Raw genomic sequence first — 20,670 nt, forward strand, 5'->3', positions numbered from 1 at the left:
ATGTGAGTGAAAGACTGTTCAGCTACTCCTTAGGCCAAACTGATGGTGTCTGAAACTTGGTACCCGCTAATGGCTGCTTTATGGCCTATATCAAACGAATTCGACCAGTTTTCAGAGGAAAAGTACCCACGTCACAAACCTATTACTATAATTAGCAATCTTGATGGCAGTTCTAGCAAAAAGGACAAGGACTGAATGAGCTATGGAGAATGAACTATCCTCTCACAAACAGAGGTGGCTTTTCCAGGTCAGGGATAAAGCATACTACTGAAATAGTCTGAGAAAATATGTACTGATGCTTTAGTTTCCGAGGCTGTCAATCTTACACCATTCTAAAGCAACAAATACATTAAATAAAAAAAGAATCAAAGCATTTTCTTCTTGTTTTTTTTCCTGATTTATCTTTTGAATTGACAAGCCAGAGAATGTGATTAAGGTCAAGATAAATAGAATAGTATTGATAACAGAACAAAAAGATCAAATAAGAAAATAGAGACTGAAAGAAGAACATCCTTTCTTTAAATACTAACAATGTACCCCCAAATATCCCCTTGCATTTCAAAAACAAAAACCAAACATGGCAAATGTCCCAAGGACAGTTATGGCAGCCAGAGCTGCATTTCCCCTGTAAAGTAATTCTAATTTATGAAGAATAGCCTAATAAATGTCAGCATTTCTTTTCTTACAATTAGTAACTTTTCTCAAAATCTGCAACAAAATCCTGCTCTTGGCAGCTTTTTATTTCTGATGCAAAATACCCCATTGCTATTATTACTCAACTTCTGGGATTCAATGGTTGTCTTCCTAATGTGTCTAGGCAGGTAACTTACAGAGGAAAAAACAGGCTAACTCTCCTGATCATAAAAACTTCAAACATTTCCACGTCCCTCTGAGATGTTGTTGTGATGACTGGCACAGGTTAGCGTAGGTCTCAAGTTAGCAAAAGAGTAGCTGTTCAGATAAAGACAAAAAATCAAAACCAGAAAGAAGGACAAAGGACATAAATGCCTGCTTTGCTTCAAGATGTATTAGCAGTTTTGATAAAGATTAAAAAAAAGTCCCGGTTAACAGATGAACAGCTACCAAGAATCTCCATCTACCAACTTCTTCTTTTCATATTTTAATTTAGGTTTTAGTTTATGAAAAAAATTATCACAGGTGTGCATACAGGTTCGGGTAAGAGATTTTGTCTGGGTATTTATATGACTTTTTCTATGACATTAACCAAGCAAGCTCTTTAACACACTGACAACAGGAATCACCAGGATGTTTCTCTGCACCTTGTTCTCTGTCTGTGATTCCTCAGTTTTGTACAAAGATCAAAATGACAGATTTTAATTTAGCAACGGAGACAATGTGTACACATATGATCAGAACTCCTCTGCAGAGTACTGCAACTTCGCCTTCTTCCATTTCCCCATCTTTCTCATTATATTCTCATTAGGTTGCTCTTATTTCTCCCTCTTCTTCCACCTTCTGCCTTTCTTACCTTCACTGCTTCACCTTGCTCTGTATTCTTAACTGTTACTGCATTCCCTATGGTGCACACCTGGTATCAAGAAGCCAAGGTGAAACTTTGCATCATGAGTACCCCATCATCAGTCATTCTCCTACGCTTCTAAGTAGTTTGAATGTAATATTTATAATTGCTGATTGGAATTTCTTTCTAACAGTTTCTTCTTAGGTTACTCCCTTGCAGGCTTTGGCAACTTCCAATTAATTTATTTACTCTTGTCAAAGTTTCCCAATGATTTTTCTCAGACAGTCTCAAAACCAGCATTTTATCCTCATTCTTCTTGACCTCTCTTCTCTTGTCAGCCCAGTAAAATCTTGCTATTCATTAGCACCTGTTATCTACCATTTTCTCTTTTTTTATTGTTATTTACTGTTTCTTCAATGTATTCTTCAAATGATCCTCTTCAAACATTCTCCACATTTATGATAACTTCACAGTGCTGTATCTTCTCCTCCTCTTCTTCCTCTAAATCTTACTTCTGAGCTATCTCATCCATAAGAGCAAGTCCAACTACCCTCTCTGTTTTGATAACCCATCCAAACACTTCTCTACTGCAGACCGTCTGTCTGTCCAGACTTACAACTCAACCTTTTTCATAGCCTCAGGGAATGGTCTTCACCTCAAGCACAACACTTCCAAAGCACAACAAAGCTTTGTTGTTATCTTTTTCTTGATCCCCAGGGACATAACCATTAATTCCAGTCTGTAATCTGGATGTAGCTAAGACCTTTCTCCATATCTGTATTCCCAACTTCTGTCCAGATTTTGCTTATTCTCTCTGCACAGCATCTCTAAGAACTTTCCTATCTACTTCTCTTAACTTTAGTTCTTGACCATGTCATTGTTCCTTATATCTTAACATCACAATATTGTTCTCCCTGGTCTTTGAAAAATACAGTCTTGCCCTATTAATATTTATTCAGTAGACTCCTGCAAAGATTGCTTTTTCTTGCCTGCAACCCTAATCTTGTCACCTTTCTCTTTGTACTCCTCCAGGTAAGTTGCAAGACTTCTCTTCCAAATACTTCACAACAGTTCACTTCCGTATTTGTTCTCTCTCATATAATATTGAAAGGACAAGCCCTTTCCTTAATCAGCCCTAATGTCAGTTTACATCTTTCACTTAGCTTTTCAAGCAAGCACCTTTACGATTTGCTTCCACTCCATTATCCATGATAATTCACAAAGTTACTCCATTATCCTTGAAACCCTCCTATGAAATAGTGCCTACAAAACTGGAAAAAGGTTAGGCTGCTCTTGTGCCACAACTTGTCTATCATACTGACCAAAATTATCCTTGTTATCTGTCCTCACAATATCTATCTCTGGTCTTAAACCACAGACTCTCTTGGACACAAACTGCCTTTTTGCTCTGTGTTTGTACAAAGCCTGGCACAATACATGACCAGGCCTCAACATTTATGTAAAAAAAAAAAAAAAAGAAAAACCACCAAATCCAACAATCTGGGTTTTCCTGCCTAAAAGTTGCTTTTTATAACTGGATGATGAAGTTACTTGCTTCCCTTGGTCCTYGTTCTGAGATTACCTGTACAACATATTTTGCTAAAATTCAGATGGAAAAATTACAGTTATACTTCTTCAAAAATAATACTCCTAACACTCACACATATGATCCATGTCAAAAGCTACCAAATTTTTGGAACATACTAAAAGTGCTGCATGTCAATACAACAGTTGCAGAATAAAGTTATCCATTTTGCACACACACAACAACCCAGCATTCAGCACCACAATGCACTTGATTTTTTAAAAGACTGGAGAATATCTTACATAAAAATGTTTTAAATAAAAAAATAGCACTGGTGTTTCCAAATTTGCTTTTTCACGCCCCTCCTCTATGCCAATACCTTAGAAATCAGTCTTTGTTTAGGAGACTGACTACTGTTTTTAGTAAGGTTCATGTGGTGCACCGTGCACAAAATGGATGGTTCTCACATTCTAATTCAGACTGATATGGTTTAATAAAATATCCCATTTCAAAATGCAAGACAGTATAGGCACATGCAGCACAACCATACTGGTAGGATCAGTGAATGAAAGCTTTGTAAAAGTGGATTTTGAGTAGAAATTTGAAGGAAAAGAAGATGATTCCTTGCCTTATGGAAAATAGTCTATCCATGAAAAAGGGGAGGACAATCGAAAGGAAAAAAAAAAAGGAAAACAAAGAATGTGAAGTGAACCTTAAAGACAGGCCGGTCCAGAAGGAGTGAATGGGAGAAAGGAGAAAGAACAGCTGAGGGGATGTAATTTGCAAATGCTTGGATTTTGAGGGCAGAAGGGACCATAATAATCATGAAGGATCTTAAATTTCTACATCAAGCCCATCTATCTCAGCAAATTAAGACACATTTCAGAAAGATACCCAACTTGATATAAATACATTCACTGTTTGAGAAATTACCACTTCCCATAGAAAGATGTTCTAATATATTATCATTCTCTTTGTCAAAACTGATCTTTTTTTCCTAGACTGAATTMGTCTAGCTTCAATTTCTAAATCTTGTTAGATACTTGTAAGCTAGATTAAAGAATGATATTCTATTAAAGATTTTTTTTCCCCACAGGAGACTTTCATATCAAAATCAATTCATTTTTAACAATCAAGTCATTTCTTTGGCAAGTTACGTAAACAGAGCTCTTTAACTCTTTCTCTTCCTGACCCTGATTCATTCTTCCGCCTCTTTCCTGAATCCTTTTCACTTTCAATATCCTTGGTTAGTGTTTGAATGACTAACTGCCTCATTAATGACATAAACAAAGATAACACTATAAAAATTGCTTTGTCAAAATTTAGAGTTTGTTCCAACTTTCTTATGTCTGTGGCTAACATTAGCAGAGAGGACCTCTGAAGGAGGCAGCCTACTGAAAGTGTGTGAAATGGGCTTGATGACTGCCTATTAAGGTAGAACACAGCTAGAGGAGGAAGGGTAGACAAGGGTACAATGGTAATAACATGAATCAGGAAACACAACGTAAGGATTGGCTAAAAAAGATGGGTATATATATAAGTATAGAAATAATAATAATACAAAAACTTAAATTCTAACATCTCACAGACATTTTCCTTAAAAGCCTTGGAAAGAAAGACATAAGCTTTCTCAAATCAATGGTCTCCACCTAGTCTTTTTGTCCAGTCCAAGATAGTACAAGAGGAACAGTTCTACCAACAGCACATTTTTAAAGCTAAGAGAAGACCATCATAAAATATAGCCAAGAATTTGACAAAACACAACCAAGAATTATTAAAAATAATGCAAGGACATTGTTTTAGATAGCACCTAGCTTTTCTTTCCCTGTTCTTCCAAACACACAGAAATTTCTCTACAAAGCCTTTCCCTTTTTGTCTCTTCATATATTTTTACCTGGTCACATAAAGAAGAAAGACACAACTACAATGTCATTTTAAACAAGTTGCCATTTCATTAAATCAACACAAGCAGGTGAAATAATACACTAATAGGAAATACTTAGAAGTTGGTAAAAGTCAGCTGGTATGGCCAAACAGTAAAGGAGGTTGTTAGAAACAAGAAGTCATTCCTCCAAAAGCAGAGGCTGCATCCAAATGAAGAAAGGATCAAAAACTTGGCAAATTAAATATAAAAATAAAATTACGCAGGCCAAAAATGAGCGTACTCCTTCCTTTGTACTAAATCTTCCTGCCAGCACTTCAGGAGAGTCTGTAGGGCCAGCTGATAATCAGGGTACAGAATGAGCACTCACAGAGGATAACACCATTTCAGAGAGGTTAAATGAATTCTTTGCATCAGTGTTCACTGTAGAAGAAATTGAAGACAATTTCACCACAAAACCCTTTTTTGAGGGATGATGTCTTCTGTAAAAGGAAGTCCTGCTTTATGAACCTTTCAGAGCTCTTCAAAGGGGTCAACAAGTGTTTACATAAGGGTGATGTGGGTAACACAGACTACCTCGGATTCCAAAAGGCTTTTGGCAAAATCCCTCACCAACAACATTTAAGGAAAGTGGACAGCCATGGGATAAGAGTCCTGGCCTGGATGAATAATTGAACAAAAGATAGTAAACAGGATAGTGGTAAATGGTCAGTTCTCACAATGGAGGGAGATAATCAGTAGAGTTCCCAAGGGACCTGTTCTATTTAACATGTTTACAAGTGATGAGCACTGAGGTGGCAAAGTTTGCTCCTGCTATAAGGTTATTCAAGATAACAAGGAAAAAAGCAGGCTGAAGAACTGCAGAAGGATGAAACTGAATTATTGTACAATGAAATGGCAGATAAAATTCAGCATTGGTAAACGCAAATAGCACAAGGGGAAAAATAATTCTGGCTTCATGTATAAAAGGAAGGTTTCTGAACTGATCATCACCACTCAGGAGAAAACTCTTGATGTTATGACAGACGGTGCCATGGAAACATCAGTTCAACAACAGTCAAAAAAGTAAATCACTGTGAGGCATTTTTAGAAGAGAAATGGAAAATATAGTTATTCCACTGCATGTATCTATCGTTTGCACACACTTTGAATATTGTACAGAATCCTGCTCCCCCTCATCTCAAAAAGAGTACACTGAAATTGGAAAAGGTATAGAGAAGGGCAAGTATGATCAAAGGTGCAGAATGGCTTCCACCTCAGTTGAGTTTTCTATGACAGAGAGCTACAAATTCACAATGGCATTAAAAGACAGACTGTTGATTGTTTCTTCTAATACATACATAGGGACATCAAATGAAGATAGCAGGAACCAGGAGCCTTTTCTTCCTAACCAAAAAACAGGAAATGTTTCTTTTGGCAGCTTCTTCCTTGTCAAGGGGTGCTGTGCATGCAAGAATTTTACATGAGGAGATTGGAAAAGTAATTGGAAGAAAGATTCACTGAGGATTACAAAGCCAACGAACACAACAAGCTCAGTAAATGTGCATACAATAAGTTTGAATTTAGCAATGCTCAGATCAATGCAACGAGTGGAAACATGTAAGAAGTCTTTATTAAAGACAATGGAACTTGTTATATGAACAGTTGGAATGAGGAAACTTGGGAAGCCAGTAGATCTGAAATCACTGCAGTAAGATAAAATTCACATGTTGGCAGTTAGGTAGAAAAAGGGAATTCATGTAAGAAGTGGAATCAGGACTATGTAGCTTAGTGATTTCTCACTGATGCCTCTTTCTATTCTGTTACTAAATATCCTTTGGTCTTTAGAAAGGTATGCTTTTTTTTTTTTTAGGCTTAGTTCAGGAAGCTTATAAATTCATTATATTTGTAAGAAACATTAAAATCTTGGATAACAGATGATAATCTATCTGTTAACCTTTAAGGAAGAAGAATTGTCATTTTTGGTCACTTTATCATACATTCTTAATACAAGTTCTAATGCTGACTGTAATATGGACAAAGAGTACACAATAAACCATTACTAATCAAATCACACAGGGTGCATCGTGCAATAAGCATTTCTCTCACTGTCTTTATGTTTTATGTACTTGCTCTCACTGCTGTGTAGAATGCAATCCTCCTGGGGCAACTCTTAGCAAAACAGTAGACTTGTCCATGCCTAAAACTCATAGGTCCCATTTTGTTCTTAACTGATTCAGTCTTCTCAGACAAGGGAATCTGATGGAAGAACAAAGTCCCTGGTATATATGACAAACAGTCTGTTAACCTTTAGAAAATATTACAAACCCTCCTCTTTGATAAAGCTTTTCCATCATGACACTTGTAATAACAACAATTCTTCAAATTCTACAACCCCAAACCCCCACTTCAGGAAGCTTTCCACATAAAAAAGAATAAAAGAGCAGACTCCATGACTTTGTTATTGCTAATTTAATCATTAGTGGATATATTCAAAACAATGATGAGATGCATGTCAACAGCTGATGGTATAAAGACTGCTATCAGGGTAATTTATATGCCAGGTTATGGGGTAAATTTAAAGTGATTCATGGGTAATTTGTGAATGGGGAATAAACTAAAATCATCAAACCCATACATAGTATTAGCAATTTGCCTTATTATAGCAAGTCATTATTAGTAACAGTGTTATTACTATACATATTTCCAATAAGCGTTAGCAAGACATTCTGTATATACTACTAGAAGCTAAAAATAAACATAGAATTGTATAGTCATTGCTGAAGTAAACTGTTTACTAAATATCTATTATTGTAACACATAATATGACAAACTGCCAGTTTGGCTTACACTACTGTACTTTTAAACAATAATCAAGAGTCAACAGAGAGCTAGATAAGTGCTCATTTATTGCATTTTGTATAAATCTAAATAAATAAATGTATGGCAGGTTGTCCTAATCTAACTTCCCTTGGCTGATATTGGATTGCTTCTTTTTGTACCATACATATTTTGGCATATTTTCCAAGTGTAGAGTTAAATGTCTAGAAAAAGACAGACTGAGTCTCATACCTCAAAATTTCCACTCCATGTGCAAGGAAAAGATATCCCAAAGTGAGATGGAGGTGTAGTGAGAAGAGTCTATTCTGAATTATTTTTTATATGGTAAGAGTCTTTGCACTGGACCCTGCTTAAATGTGCTTATATGTAAGAGTGAGGAATAAGTAGTGCTTTCTTGAGATTAAATTAATGCTGTAATATGTCATTTAAATACATCACTGTATTTGTCATTCTTTTGCCCACAAGTTCTGATCAATGTAAAGTCACTTTGCATGTCAGTGTTGCATTCTTCCCTACAAAATATTACATTTTCTTATGATTTTTTCCATGTATCATTATAAAACTAAGGTTTTGGGTTGTAGAAAAAGCGAATCAAGATTACAGTAATATTTCAGCTATTACATCAGCCTTTCAAGTTTCTCCAAGGTCTTGAGAGTGATCAAATAATTCTATAACTACTGTCTTCATCACATACTGTTACTAAATCGACTGATCTATCCATTAGCACTTCCCAAATAACTAACCAAAGAATAGCCTTAATTTTGATAGGAAACATCAACTACTAATGTGTACAATATATGAAAGATGCAAAATGATCGTAATTTTTGAGATTAGTCATTTGAATACATATATTTTTTAAATTGTACAGAATATGTTACAACACATCTGTGAAAGCCTTAAGAATGTAGAAGTAAAAATCAAATTAAATATTTATTACAATGAAAGTGCCTTATGTTTTGAGATAGTACTTCACTTTACTTTTTAATTTAATTATTTTATTTATGCAAATAAATCCCAAAATGCTATTGCACTTGATAAGTTAAACACTTGACATTTTTATTCCTTAAAATGCAACATTTTATGAAGTCTAGATATGTTTATTAATTAGTGATTATTAACACCCAGTAAACAACATCATGTCTTGTAAAAACACAATCTTTCTTCACAGCATGAAGCTGAAATCTATTATTCACTGATTCCATATGCTGAAATACACTCAAATGATCACAAATGACCTTAAGCATTAGATAAATGTAAATGAGGATAGGGTAGAAAATGTGCTTTTGATTGATATCTAAAAGACCAGGTTTGAAACCTTGACAAGCAATAAAGTCTGAAATCCTGTGCAAAGTACACAGCTATTGGAAAGCTAAAAAATCTAAGATTCTGTATAGAGGCACCACACAGGATAGCCTCCCCACAGCACAGCTGAGGATTTGAGGTTGCTCACAAGAAGTGCTCAGCACTTGGAACCTGAAAGACCATCCCTGGTGCCTGTACGGCCTTTGTCTACTCGGCAAGCAATTATTGGGATGCACAGATATATTTCTAAGATGTATGCACGTATACCATAATGAAGGTAGATATTTTTCTAACCTTAAGTGCTCATTTAAAAAACTTGTCTATTACACAGAATGGTTGCACAAGCATAGGATAAATTATATGAATGAACTAAAATTGTATGTTAATACACTTATTCTGCTGTAACAGCTTGCCTTTTTCAGCTTTACTTTTGTCACTCTTTGAAGGACTGAGAGCCCTTATTCTGGAATAAGAATCATTAAAAAAAAAAGAAAAAGATTTAGACACACAATGAGAGCGCACTATTTGCTCTTAGGTAGCTACCTCTAGGCACATTCTAATTCATAGCCCCATACCATAAATATGAAGTGTGTATGATAGTTTACTTTTTAATTACTACCAAAGATGAACACACATCAAATTCTCAGCTGCTTCCAACCCCTACCATACACGAAGATTTCCGATGAGCCTATGCAATATGAAGTCCTGACTTCAATGAATAATGAGCCTTCAATTACAGGGTGAGTCAGAAACAGCCCTGGAGATGATCTGAAAGCAAGTTCTCTGAACATCTACAATGCTTACCCTCTAGAGCATGTCTTCAGGGATGACTGAGACAACAAAGCAGGTACAGTTTGAGAGAAACACTGGGTGCGCCCTGCACTTCAGAACTTGGTCAATGGCAGTAAAGAAGGGCTCCAGCACTCTGTGCCTAGCTCCCATATGGCCCATTTGCCTTTGCAACAACGTCACGTGATACTGATCAAGGAAACAGGATGGCCAAAATCTTCGCACAAAGAGCCTGACAACATCTGCCTCAGGGGCAAAGGGATTTGCTGCTACCCTGAATTCTCAGTGTTATTTAAAAATGAACTCTACCAGTGATTTAGGTACATTCATTCCAAGCCTCTTATTCAGTACAATGGGTAATGCTGATTCTCAAGAAGCCCAATTTCAACTATGCAATGAACAGCAGCTTGAAAAGACATGCTGTATGTTTAAAAAAATAAAAAGGAAAAGGACCATTATGTCACCAAGAATAATCAAACTATACTTGCTAGGTAAAAAAGCAATTCAAATAATTTTTTTAATACTTTCAAATTTCTGTTTTGCATCACTTACACTGTGATACATCTTCTTACACTGTATACATCTGTGACAGTATCAATCATATAGGTCACACTTTTGCATACATTTCCCACTTATATTAAATACACAATTACATGCAAGAATCCATAAGCCACTTTAGTACAATCTTACCAGCTTGACACTTTTTGAGCCTTAAATGCTCCTGCATTTTGGTTTCTTGTGATGATGTCACTTACATCTGTAGCATACTTGTTAAGAATTTTCTATAAAATTAGAGCAGTAATAAAAAATCATCAAGAATATATTTTTTCCATTGTTAACACCTTCATAGTGTCTTTTATCTGTTTGGTCTGCTTTAATCTGTGCTAACAGTCAGTCTTTTCAGACTTATAGATTTTATAGTTCTACTCTGGCACATCAGCCATAAATCTAGCCAGCAACTTGCTATTGTTGCCTACCTCTATTGACTGTTCTTTCATTAACAATTCCATTTAAGGAAGGGGGAGGGAGCTGAAAAAGGTTTCCCATATCTTACGTACATTTAAAGGCAACTATCTTTTACAAATATATGAGTTACAACCATGGGGAACAGGAATTCGTTAGCACAGTCACTTAACGAGCAGCTTAGTTTGTGCTGCTTTTGACTGTATCACTAGATCACAGCGCTGAGGCTTCAGAGGCTGAAGGGTTTTGAGTTCTGCCCCAGCCACAGCACACGTACCTTTGCTCTTGGCTCTGACTGTCTGGATAAAATCCAACACACAACAGGAGCACTTTCACCTGCAGCCAAGAGAGTTTCTAGTTTGTTTGCTTTCTTGAGAATGGTTTGGAGCTCCTCTCTGCTATAACAGATCAGTAGAAAGCAAAAAATGCCTTTTCTTCCCCATAGGCACTGCAACAGCGTTGCCTTTGTCTCATGTCTCAGCCTCTTTCAGTTTGGAAGATCGGGTCACAAACTTGGGTAGCACCTCAGGCAGACCCAAAGCAAAGATTGTCAATGAAAAGTTTCCACGGCAGCTGCGCCCAGTCACCTGTGCCTGCAAAGATAACCTTTACAATCAATCATTTCTGGTTACTGAGAAGACATTGGAAAGACAAGGTGTAGCAAGTCATGCAAAACTATGAGAGAACTAAATGACAGCCCACTTGAATCCATACGTATCCAAAAAAAATCACTCATATATATCAATAAATATATCAATAAATGTGGATGCCACAGCCTGTACTACTACTACATCGATATCTGAAAAGGGATCCGTTCCCTCTAAAATAAATCCTCATTCTGATCACAGGTCTAAAATCAGAAAGAGATTCAGACACTAATGCTTTACAGTAGTAGCATCGAGTCATACAGGCACAGTTTTGAAAAGTAAGTCAATGACTGCTCCCTCTTTTTTAAGGTACAGGAAATCTAGTGATAATTAGGAGGATGTTGGTGTCCCAAAAGTTAAATTCTTCTTTGCAAACGCTCTTATAAGAAAATTGAATACTGTAATATTAGACTCATTTAAACAATGACTAACGTATCTTTTTATTTGCTTTGATGAAATCACATAATTAGCCTTCCTAACACTGTTGACTATTTAAGAAAAGTTATTTTAGGAAAAACTCTATCCAAACAATGTGAAAGAAAAGACAATTCGTATTTCGTGAAATCAAAAATTACAAATTCAGTGACAGAAAACTGGTTTAAACCAATCTCTCTGCTTTGGACATACCTTTTAAAGTGTTGCCACAATACGCAATGGAAAGCAATAATGAATGGCACATACTTCTGAAGCAAAAGGAAGGCATAAATAACTCCATGAACAAAGCATGCTATTTTTTAGTAGAGGCAGAAGTAACACTGTTGATAAATTAGTTACACTACTTCAATTATATAACTGAGGAAAACTATTAATAATTGTAGTAAACATGTTAACACTACCTTTTAAAAATAATTTATAAGTCCATGTCTTCAGGCATTCAGGCTGAACATGACCTTTCTAACCTAAATTTCCCAGGACTGTTGAAAGATCCATACGCTATATTTTAATGGCCATTACAGTGCACTGCAACAATGTTTTGTATTATTGATGCTTTCCAATAGTAGTTCAAATCACTAGTGCATGGTGTGAAACAGAGCTAAGGCAGAAGGTACTTAGTGTTTCTGAATCAGGAGACCATTTTTACAAAAAATGAACCTGATCCTTGGATTTGGACATGTTGAACTGAGTTTAGACCTTTCCAGTGTTTCCAATTTGGTATTCTATGTGGGATCTATCATAGAGATGACCTAAACTGGAAAATTTGTATCTGAATACATATCACCCAAAATTTCAAAGGGGATTGAATCTGATGACTTTGCCTATATATATATATCTTTTATATTGACTTGAAAGACCTGCATTTTTATTTTTAATATTATCTTTATTTAAACAATCATGAAAGAATTTAGATCAAATACACTAAATCAACAATGAAGTTTTGAAAGAAGCTGAAAAAGCAAGAACATCTGTCTTTATTTCATAGGTTTTGCAATAGGAATGATCTGTTAAATAATTAAACTCTACCTATGATAAATAAAAATAGTGAGTTACAGTGCAATCTTTTAAATGGATTAGTAACTTACATCATAACATCCATTTAAAAGTCTCCATAAAAAGTCCCATGCATAAGGCCATTGATTAATATATAATAAAGCTATATATTCAGAGTGAAGTGGTTAAAATCACAATAATGATTTGAAATTAACGTATTCATCAAGTTTTTTAGCTTGCAATATTTCAATAATATATCCTAATAAAGATGCTCACAACATACATAGTGAATACTTCATGTGGCAGTATGAGATGGAGAATAATATGAAGACTGTCAAAAATTAAAAGAAAAATCAAATCCTCAAAAGCTTAAGACTTCACAAAGCAAAGCTGTTAGTTCGCTCACTGAATAGCGATAACAACAACAAAAACAACAATAATTATGATGATGATGATGATAATACAAAGGCAGATTCTCAGATGCAATGCACTATTGCCAGGTCGATTTTCAATTACATTTCACTGATGTATTCATTTGTTTCTTAATGCGCTCATCTTGCCCATTAAGAATAATTAGCAGGCTTGCTTGGTGATTTCCTGGCTTCTGACAGTGATTTTTTTCCTTTTTGTTGACAACCACTTTTACTTTTTGGAAAGTAATTTTTGGATATTATAGTATGACTGGCATGTAATTTAAGCTTCCTAAGAAATTTAAAGGGAGGATGTAAACAGTAATTTTTAAACAAGATTATTTTAATCTATAATACCTACATAAAAAAGCATAATACTAGGCATTAACTATTCCTGAAGAGCAGAATCTAGACAAGAAAACAGTATTTTATCCCACATTAATTTAATTTGGTATGCTAAACAATTAAAAAATACCATCAGCAATAATAAAAGTTAGCAGGAATACATCATTTGTAGTCTGTGACACTTGGGGCCAGATACTATCTCCAACTAAACTAAAAAATCTTACTGATTTCTGTGAGTCTGGTGTGGCTGAAACAGATCTAAATTTAGTCTAAACTTCTGTTATAGCTAGTCACTGTAGCAAAGAATGCAAAAGAAAATTACCGTATGACAGATCATAAAAATACTAGTGAAGTCCATAAAACATAAAATGCAACGTAAATTTTATTACATGCTCTTTTAAGAATACATTCCACCTACACTGTAAAGTTCTTAGTCTGCTGCACTTTGGCACCCTGCTAATATTAAGCCCATTGTAAAATCCAGCACAATAAAAGCACTTTGAATGCTGAGCCTTCAGAGCACCAAATGTTAAAAAAGAAAAATAAATTCTTGTTAGAGCCTTCCACCAATCACTTCTCTAAAAGGGATTCACTGAGTGAATACAGATGAAGACTTCTTGTAAGACTTTCAGAAATAAAAGATATTTCTAAAACATATTGTGAAAACTACGGTGTATTAATTAGATCATATTAAGAGTATCTTTTTCAGAAATAATAGCGCTCTAAATTGTTTAGTTCCAAAGGTTGAGCAAAGATTGATTTTTAGCACTCACCAATTCTCCTATCTGTAGAAGATAGATAAATTTGATACAAGTTCAGGTATGTTTATGGAATCTGCTATGCAAGATATTTGCTGACCTGATGATTACTAAGCTCACCTGAAGCTTTCTGTGGGTAGAATGACCTTCTGTTAAAAAAGCATGCTTTTGTCAAACATCAGTTTATTTTGCTACACTAGTTTTGAAACACTTTTCCTCCTCCACATTTTTTATCTTCACAAAGACATCTGAGAAAGATTAGAAGGGGTGATGCTATGTAAAACTACACAGAATAATGAATACCTCCTCCTCAACCCATGAACATAATCCACGAGAATTTAGCAAAATAAAAATCCTTGGAACACAATTGAGAACCTGCATTTTCAAGAAAAAGGAGACTTTTATGAGGCTTCTTTCAAGTTTTAAATGATATGATTTGTGATTGCCTGTTTTTCTCCATGAAATTGTTAAAGTGTTGTAAGCAATTATAGTTGGCTGAGTTACATCTGAGAACGTGTTTTTAAAGCTAATAGCTAATAGGCACTGCCATGTTTCCTGTTTTAACAGTTATAAGCAAAGACAATTTTTTTCAATATACAACAGAGTTTAACTTATTTTTTCAGTAAGTACTCATTGTGCTAGCTTTCAAAATCTAAATAATTCTGATGATGCAGTGGCCAAAACCCCTTGCCTTAAAATGCAAATGGAAAGATTACCAAGGAACAAAAGCAAATAGATATCTTCCATTTTTTCCTCTCAATTTCTAAGGGCTATTAGTATTCACTATATATATCTGTTCTTATTCTGTGCTGATATTTAATGTGGCCACAAATTATGCTCACTCATTCTCTCGCTTAGCCAAAGTACAGTTCAATTTTCTGAACTATGTGTTCATACTGGTATGGCATAATAGCAATTTATTCTAATATAATCATATAAGAAATATAATAAAATACTGCCTACAAGGGACAGAGTAGTTTTAAAATGTTACATCAAGAAAAATAATGATAAAATGATAATTGATTAAGCAGGCTAAATGGATAATTTGCAGGCAGTTACAACTTAGTAGCAATAATGAAACTGTGCCTTTTAAAATACACTAGAAAAACTATGACAATATACAAATACTGTGTATATTTTAAGACATTAGTATCTGCAAGCAAAAAAAAAAAACTGGTTTCTCCTGCAAAAAGAATACATGTCAAAAGGAAACTAATGATTTGATTCACTGCTATACCGCCTGTAACATGCAGCATATACACAAGGAGTCTTTCAGAACCATAAGACAAATATTTACTACTGTACTTGCTCTATACCAACATGTACATTTTTAATTTAGGAAGAAAATGTGGAATTTATTATAGGGGAAATTGTAGCTTTGTTCAAGATATTCTACATCTATTTTTTAATTACTTATGTGGGGACTTTTTCTTAATATACCCCATGCTGTCTGTCTTTATATCGATTGTTACTCAGCCAGTAAAAAGGAATGAGCACAACAAACCAGTTTTCTATCTGAATAAGGATACTTTTGATGGCCTTTTCATTTCCATCAGTTAACAGAACTTCTTTGACATCTGCAGAAATAGCAACCTGAAAAAAAGAGCACAGCAAACAATGAGCAAATATGCTTGTCTGTGTGGAAGTGAAGACAGGAGTGACAAGCCTTCAGTATCATGCTTCCTCACCTATTTCTCTGTAACAATCTTCAATCTTTTTTCATTTTATGTCTGCATTATTTTAATCATTCAATCAAATCAGTCAATACTTTTATCATTCCATTTGCGGGAGCCTCTATCTTGCTATCATTCTGTTCCGTAATTGCATTGTGACAGCGGATGATGGTATTCTGAGAGGCTTTCATTTGCGGGCTTCTGTTTATCTAGTAGAGCCATCATACAAGGCTGTCACTCTGCCTTTCAGCTTGCTTCTGTCTGACTGCCTGATGCCCTTCATATAACTTTGCATTGCAGGCAGATGGCTTTGTAAGGGTAATTTTTTTGTGAGCTTTGACATGCTCGCACATTGGGCTGTAACCTCGACACATTGTATAAGAGCGACAGGTTTGTCAAATGCCAATCAGTGTAACAATATGCTTTTATTTGTAGAGACATAAAAACTTGTCTAATGCACTGCACTGCTACATAATATCTCCTGAATACATGACTCAGAACCCAGAGAATGGTGAACAACTCTCCTGAATGGCCAATCTAATTCAAAAGAATCTAATTACCGAGAGCTCTGGATCATGTTTGTTGGTGTAATAATGCAGGCAAAACATTAGCAGCTATATCATGGTGCTCCAACTGTGATTCGCCAGGCTATTCCTGTATCTTAGCAAATGGGACTATAATCTGAAAAAAAAAAAATGCTTCAGCTATGGCAATGAAAGACAGACCGTACRTGGCCTGGAATGTCACAACAAGAGATATTGACTACACTGAGGTAAAATGTTTCTGCTCATCGAGGCAACCATAAAATCAATATGATACGAAAGCAAGTCAATCTAGAAGGTCTCTCAAGACTCTGCAGCTTGACTGCAGCTGAGGCTGTTGACAGTTCTCTGACCCAGCAGTTGGAGGCACTGGAACATTTTTCCTTTTGTTTCTTCCTCTGAAAGGGATTGGAATTGAGAAAAGACCTACCATGAGCCCAGCCAAGCATGTCATGCCACCCCCTAGCTCACACACAGCAAGGTCCCTGAAAGAGAGAAAGGAAATGGTAGAACCCATACAAATTAGATGAAAATGGTCAGAGAGACATATATGTTACAAGAACAAATTGCCATCTGCAGTGAGAACTGAGCTACCAGGAAGTTGTAGAGACATGACTAGGCTACCTCATGTCGTTTTGCGTTTTAAAAATAATTATGAAATAGAAAAGTCACAAAGCAGGCAAATCAGTGGGGGTTCCCTCATTAGTGTTCAGTGCAACATTACCACCGCTGAGCTGAAAAATCTGAGAAGGTTCCCTTTTTTCCCTTGTCAATGGCTCTGTCTTTTAGAACTAAACTAGCTAGAGTAGCGAAAGATAATTGTTAGGAAAGGATAACAATGTTAATCCACATTCATTCTTTCAAAAACAGTTAGAGAAGTAAATGGAGAAAATAATATTATTTATATATCTCTCTATATAGTTATGCCTAAAAGCCTTTTTATATTAAAAAAGACAAGTTTTAAAACAAGCCATGTATCACAAAACAATTACACATGAAGAAATTTGGTCCTTCAATTAGCACTTAAAACTGCAAGTGACCTACAAACAATACTGTTATGAACAACGATGGGAACAGCATACAGTTAAGCCACAGAGAACTAAGAAAAGTTAGTGTCAAGAGCCTAAACTGAGCCCAAGATTAGGGTTGAATACATGGTTTGAAAGGTTACTTTTAACTTAGACCGTACTGCACAGTTATTAAGACGTGCATGCGAACTATTATGTGGCACAGGGAGGCTGCAGGATGGGAGCTTGCCGGGGAGCCACAGGAAGACTGTCCTCCAGGGCCACAGCATGCCCAGGAGGGAGGAGGGAGGGACGGTGCCTGCGCGCCGGAGCCACATGGGGCAGCTTTTAGGGCAAGGCAGAGCGTCAGTTTAGGAACAAACTGAACAGGCTGTTTTATAGCTAAACCTACGGTAACTGTCAGGGCTGGCAGAAATGTTTCCATTTTAACATTTTGATAGAAAGTGGAATTTCAGCTAAGCAGATTTTTGGGTGCACCTTCCCTTTTCCCCTAAGACACTGACATTTCAAAATCTATTTTTATGTAAAAATATTTCTTCCTTACTAGCTCTGTGCTCATATTTAGGAATAATACCTAGGATGCCATATCAATATCAGAATACAGATGCTAAGAGATTGTTTACTGAGGCCCCTGGACTGGGCTGCATGACCACATATTAATGCTCAGTCTCTGAATGAGATAGATTTATTTGTCTTAGACTCTGCAAATTTTATTGGCAAAAGGTCTGTTTGTCCTATTTAATGGAACTGAAACAAAAGACAGGCATAGTTTGGAGGAACAAACGATGCCTAAAACCTAACGAGAACTGAAAACACTCTGGGGGAAATTTGCAGTTTGTGGTTTAAATAGAATGCTTACAGGTTTTCCTCACATAGGTTTTGATCTTTCTAAGTGATATGTGTTTTATATATATATAAAAATCTATCTATCTATCTATATTTATTTATTTATTTATATTTATATACATATACACACACACAATTATAGATTTACAAGGCATTTAACCCTTTACAAGAGTCATGTTTATTAAAATAAACACAATAAGAATCCAGTGAGGGGGTTTTAAGGCATTTTGAACCAAATTTTTATATACATAATACACATGCATGCACACATACATACATATGCATACACACACAAGTGGAGAGCACGAGGCACTATATTGTGCCTGGATGGCAGAGTGCTATAGAGACACTACTATAGCAACAAAGTGAAACAACACAGTACCCATCTAAACTYAGGGGAAGGAGTAGCAACCACCAGATTAGGTGTGTTAGCTGCCTCCTCTTATGGGGTGGGCTTCATTCAGGTGGCTGCTGGAGTTAAAATGAGGCTTTATATACCAGGGACCTTATACTTTGGTAAAAGGGGCAGGGATCTACAGATTGGAGCAGCTTGTTCTTCCGTATTTTCCCAACGCAATATGTAGATAGAATGAGGGATTTTGTGTACTCCAAGCTGTTTTACTAGGTGTTATCCTTGTATCCTTGCTCAGAATGTAATTTATGCCTGCAAATACACTGTTGTTATGGTTCTTCTTAAAACCCTTTCATCCTCCCAGACAATGAAACTTCAAGGATTTCCAAGTGCAGGGCTCTGTATACTCAAGGGGGGAGAAAGGATGCAGGCTGGATTTTATTTTTAAGTATTACTATTGGATGCTTGAAATCTGTGTTCTACAAGTTTAGAAAATGTGAAAAAAACAAAAATATCTAAAAGAGCAGGATGTCTCAAAAATGCTTCCCAAAGCTTAAACACAGGTGCAAATTCCTCCATCAATACATACAATGATTATTATGTACTTTATCAGGCAATATTTTGCTTGCTTTTGCAACAGATGTCAGTTTAAAGAACATCTTTTACTTTTCCTGACCTTCACAATCAGTACTGATCGATTGGAGCTTCACTTTTGTTTCCCAAAAATCAAAGTGAAATAAAACGCCTTGAGTGGAAATCAAAAGTCTTTGACATATAGCAGAAAGCTTGCTGTGCAATATTAGTACCCAAAGGCAGCTCAGAATTCTTTGTTAAGAACAACATGCTTTCACCTTGAACATTTTAAATTTAATCTGAAGACTTAAATCATAGCAATCTTTACCATGCAGATACAATAAAACTAACAGATTGGAAAATATCTTTTTTTGTTCAACTCTGTACCTGAACATTTCATTGTGCTTTAGGCAGTAGTAAGCCAGCACTTCTTCAGATGGCCAGAGACCTGTAAAACAAAGATATTTGCCTTCTTAGAACAGTTTTTTTTTCCTGAAATAGTATTTGAATATATATTACCATTTTCAGACCTCTACCAAAAGTTTCATTTTTTTAAATTTGCCACAGTAGCACGGGATAAAGAAAAGAATCAGATTTTCGTGACAGATTTCTTAACCTTAGCATTGGAAGTGGATATTTTCACAGACTTCACCCTACTAATGATCATACATACATATATATCATATGTAAATGTATGCACGCACATACACATATATATGCATATATATCTACACATACCCACAGTATTGTCAAGATTTTAAAAGTTATATACAATTTAATTGAAACTTCTGACATATGGGCATTTACATGAACATCAAACTGTCAAGGTCCATCTTGCCCAGTATCCTGTCTTTCACAGTGGACACCGAGCCCCTTCCTTTTGTTATTAGTCATCTTCTATGGTCAGTTCATTTCTTCCCAGTTCCTTTTTATTTACCCTCTTTTCTCAGGGAAGGTTYTTAGGTGTTTGCTAGTCTGACCCTAAGGAACACTGATCGACAGCACATGCTAAGGAAGAGTGTATGACTAGGGTTATAAAGTAGTGTGATTTCCAGTTGTGTCTTCAGTCCTCCTCAGGAACTTCTTGAGCCAAAAGTGGTAAGTTTGTGTTTAATAGTTACCAAAGGATTTTTCTAACTGTACTTTGGATTTATGTAAACTTTCAGTAGCTATAACGTCCTGTGGCAGCAAGCTCCACCGTTTGTGTGTTGTATAAAGATCATCTGATGCCCTCTAGTTCTCATACGGGAACAGACAGGGAGCGATCAGTCTTTGTTTGCCTAATGTATGCTATTCATGACTTTATA

General features: G+C 35.7%; 1 protein-coding gene across 1 annotated transcript in view; it reads right to left on the minus strand.

Annotated features, from left to right (window-relative positions):
* LOC112971537 (calmodulin-lysine N-methyltransferase-like) overlaps positions 1-20,670 on the minus strand; it is a 91,638-nt gene that overhangs the window by 25,818 nt on the left and 45,150 nt on the right. Inside the window, exons 3-6 of the mRNA XM_026077074.1 lie at positions 19,751-19,811; positions 16,995-17,049; positions 15,879-15,942; positions 10,489-10,555 (exon numbers count right to left, since the gene is read on the minus strand). Of these exons, the coding sequence (XP_025932859.1) occupies positions 10,489-10,555; positions 15,879-15,942; positions 16,995-17,049; positions 19,751-19,811 (247 nt within the window). The remainder of the gene's footprint in view (positions 1-10,488; positions 10,556-15,878; positions 15,943-16,994; positions 17,050-19,750; positions 19,812-20,670) is intronic.

The sequence above is a fragment of the Apteryx rowi genome, unplaced genomic scaffold (assembly GCF_003343035.1).
Source record: "Apteryx rowi isolate R43461 unplaced genomic scaffold, aptRow1 scaffold_447, whole genome shotgun sequence".
NCBI classification, from domain to species: Eukaryota; Metazoa; Chordata; class Aves; order Apterygiformes; family Apterygidae; genus Apteryx; species Apteryx rowi.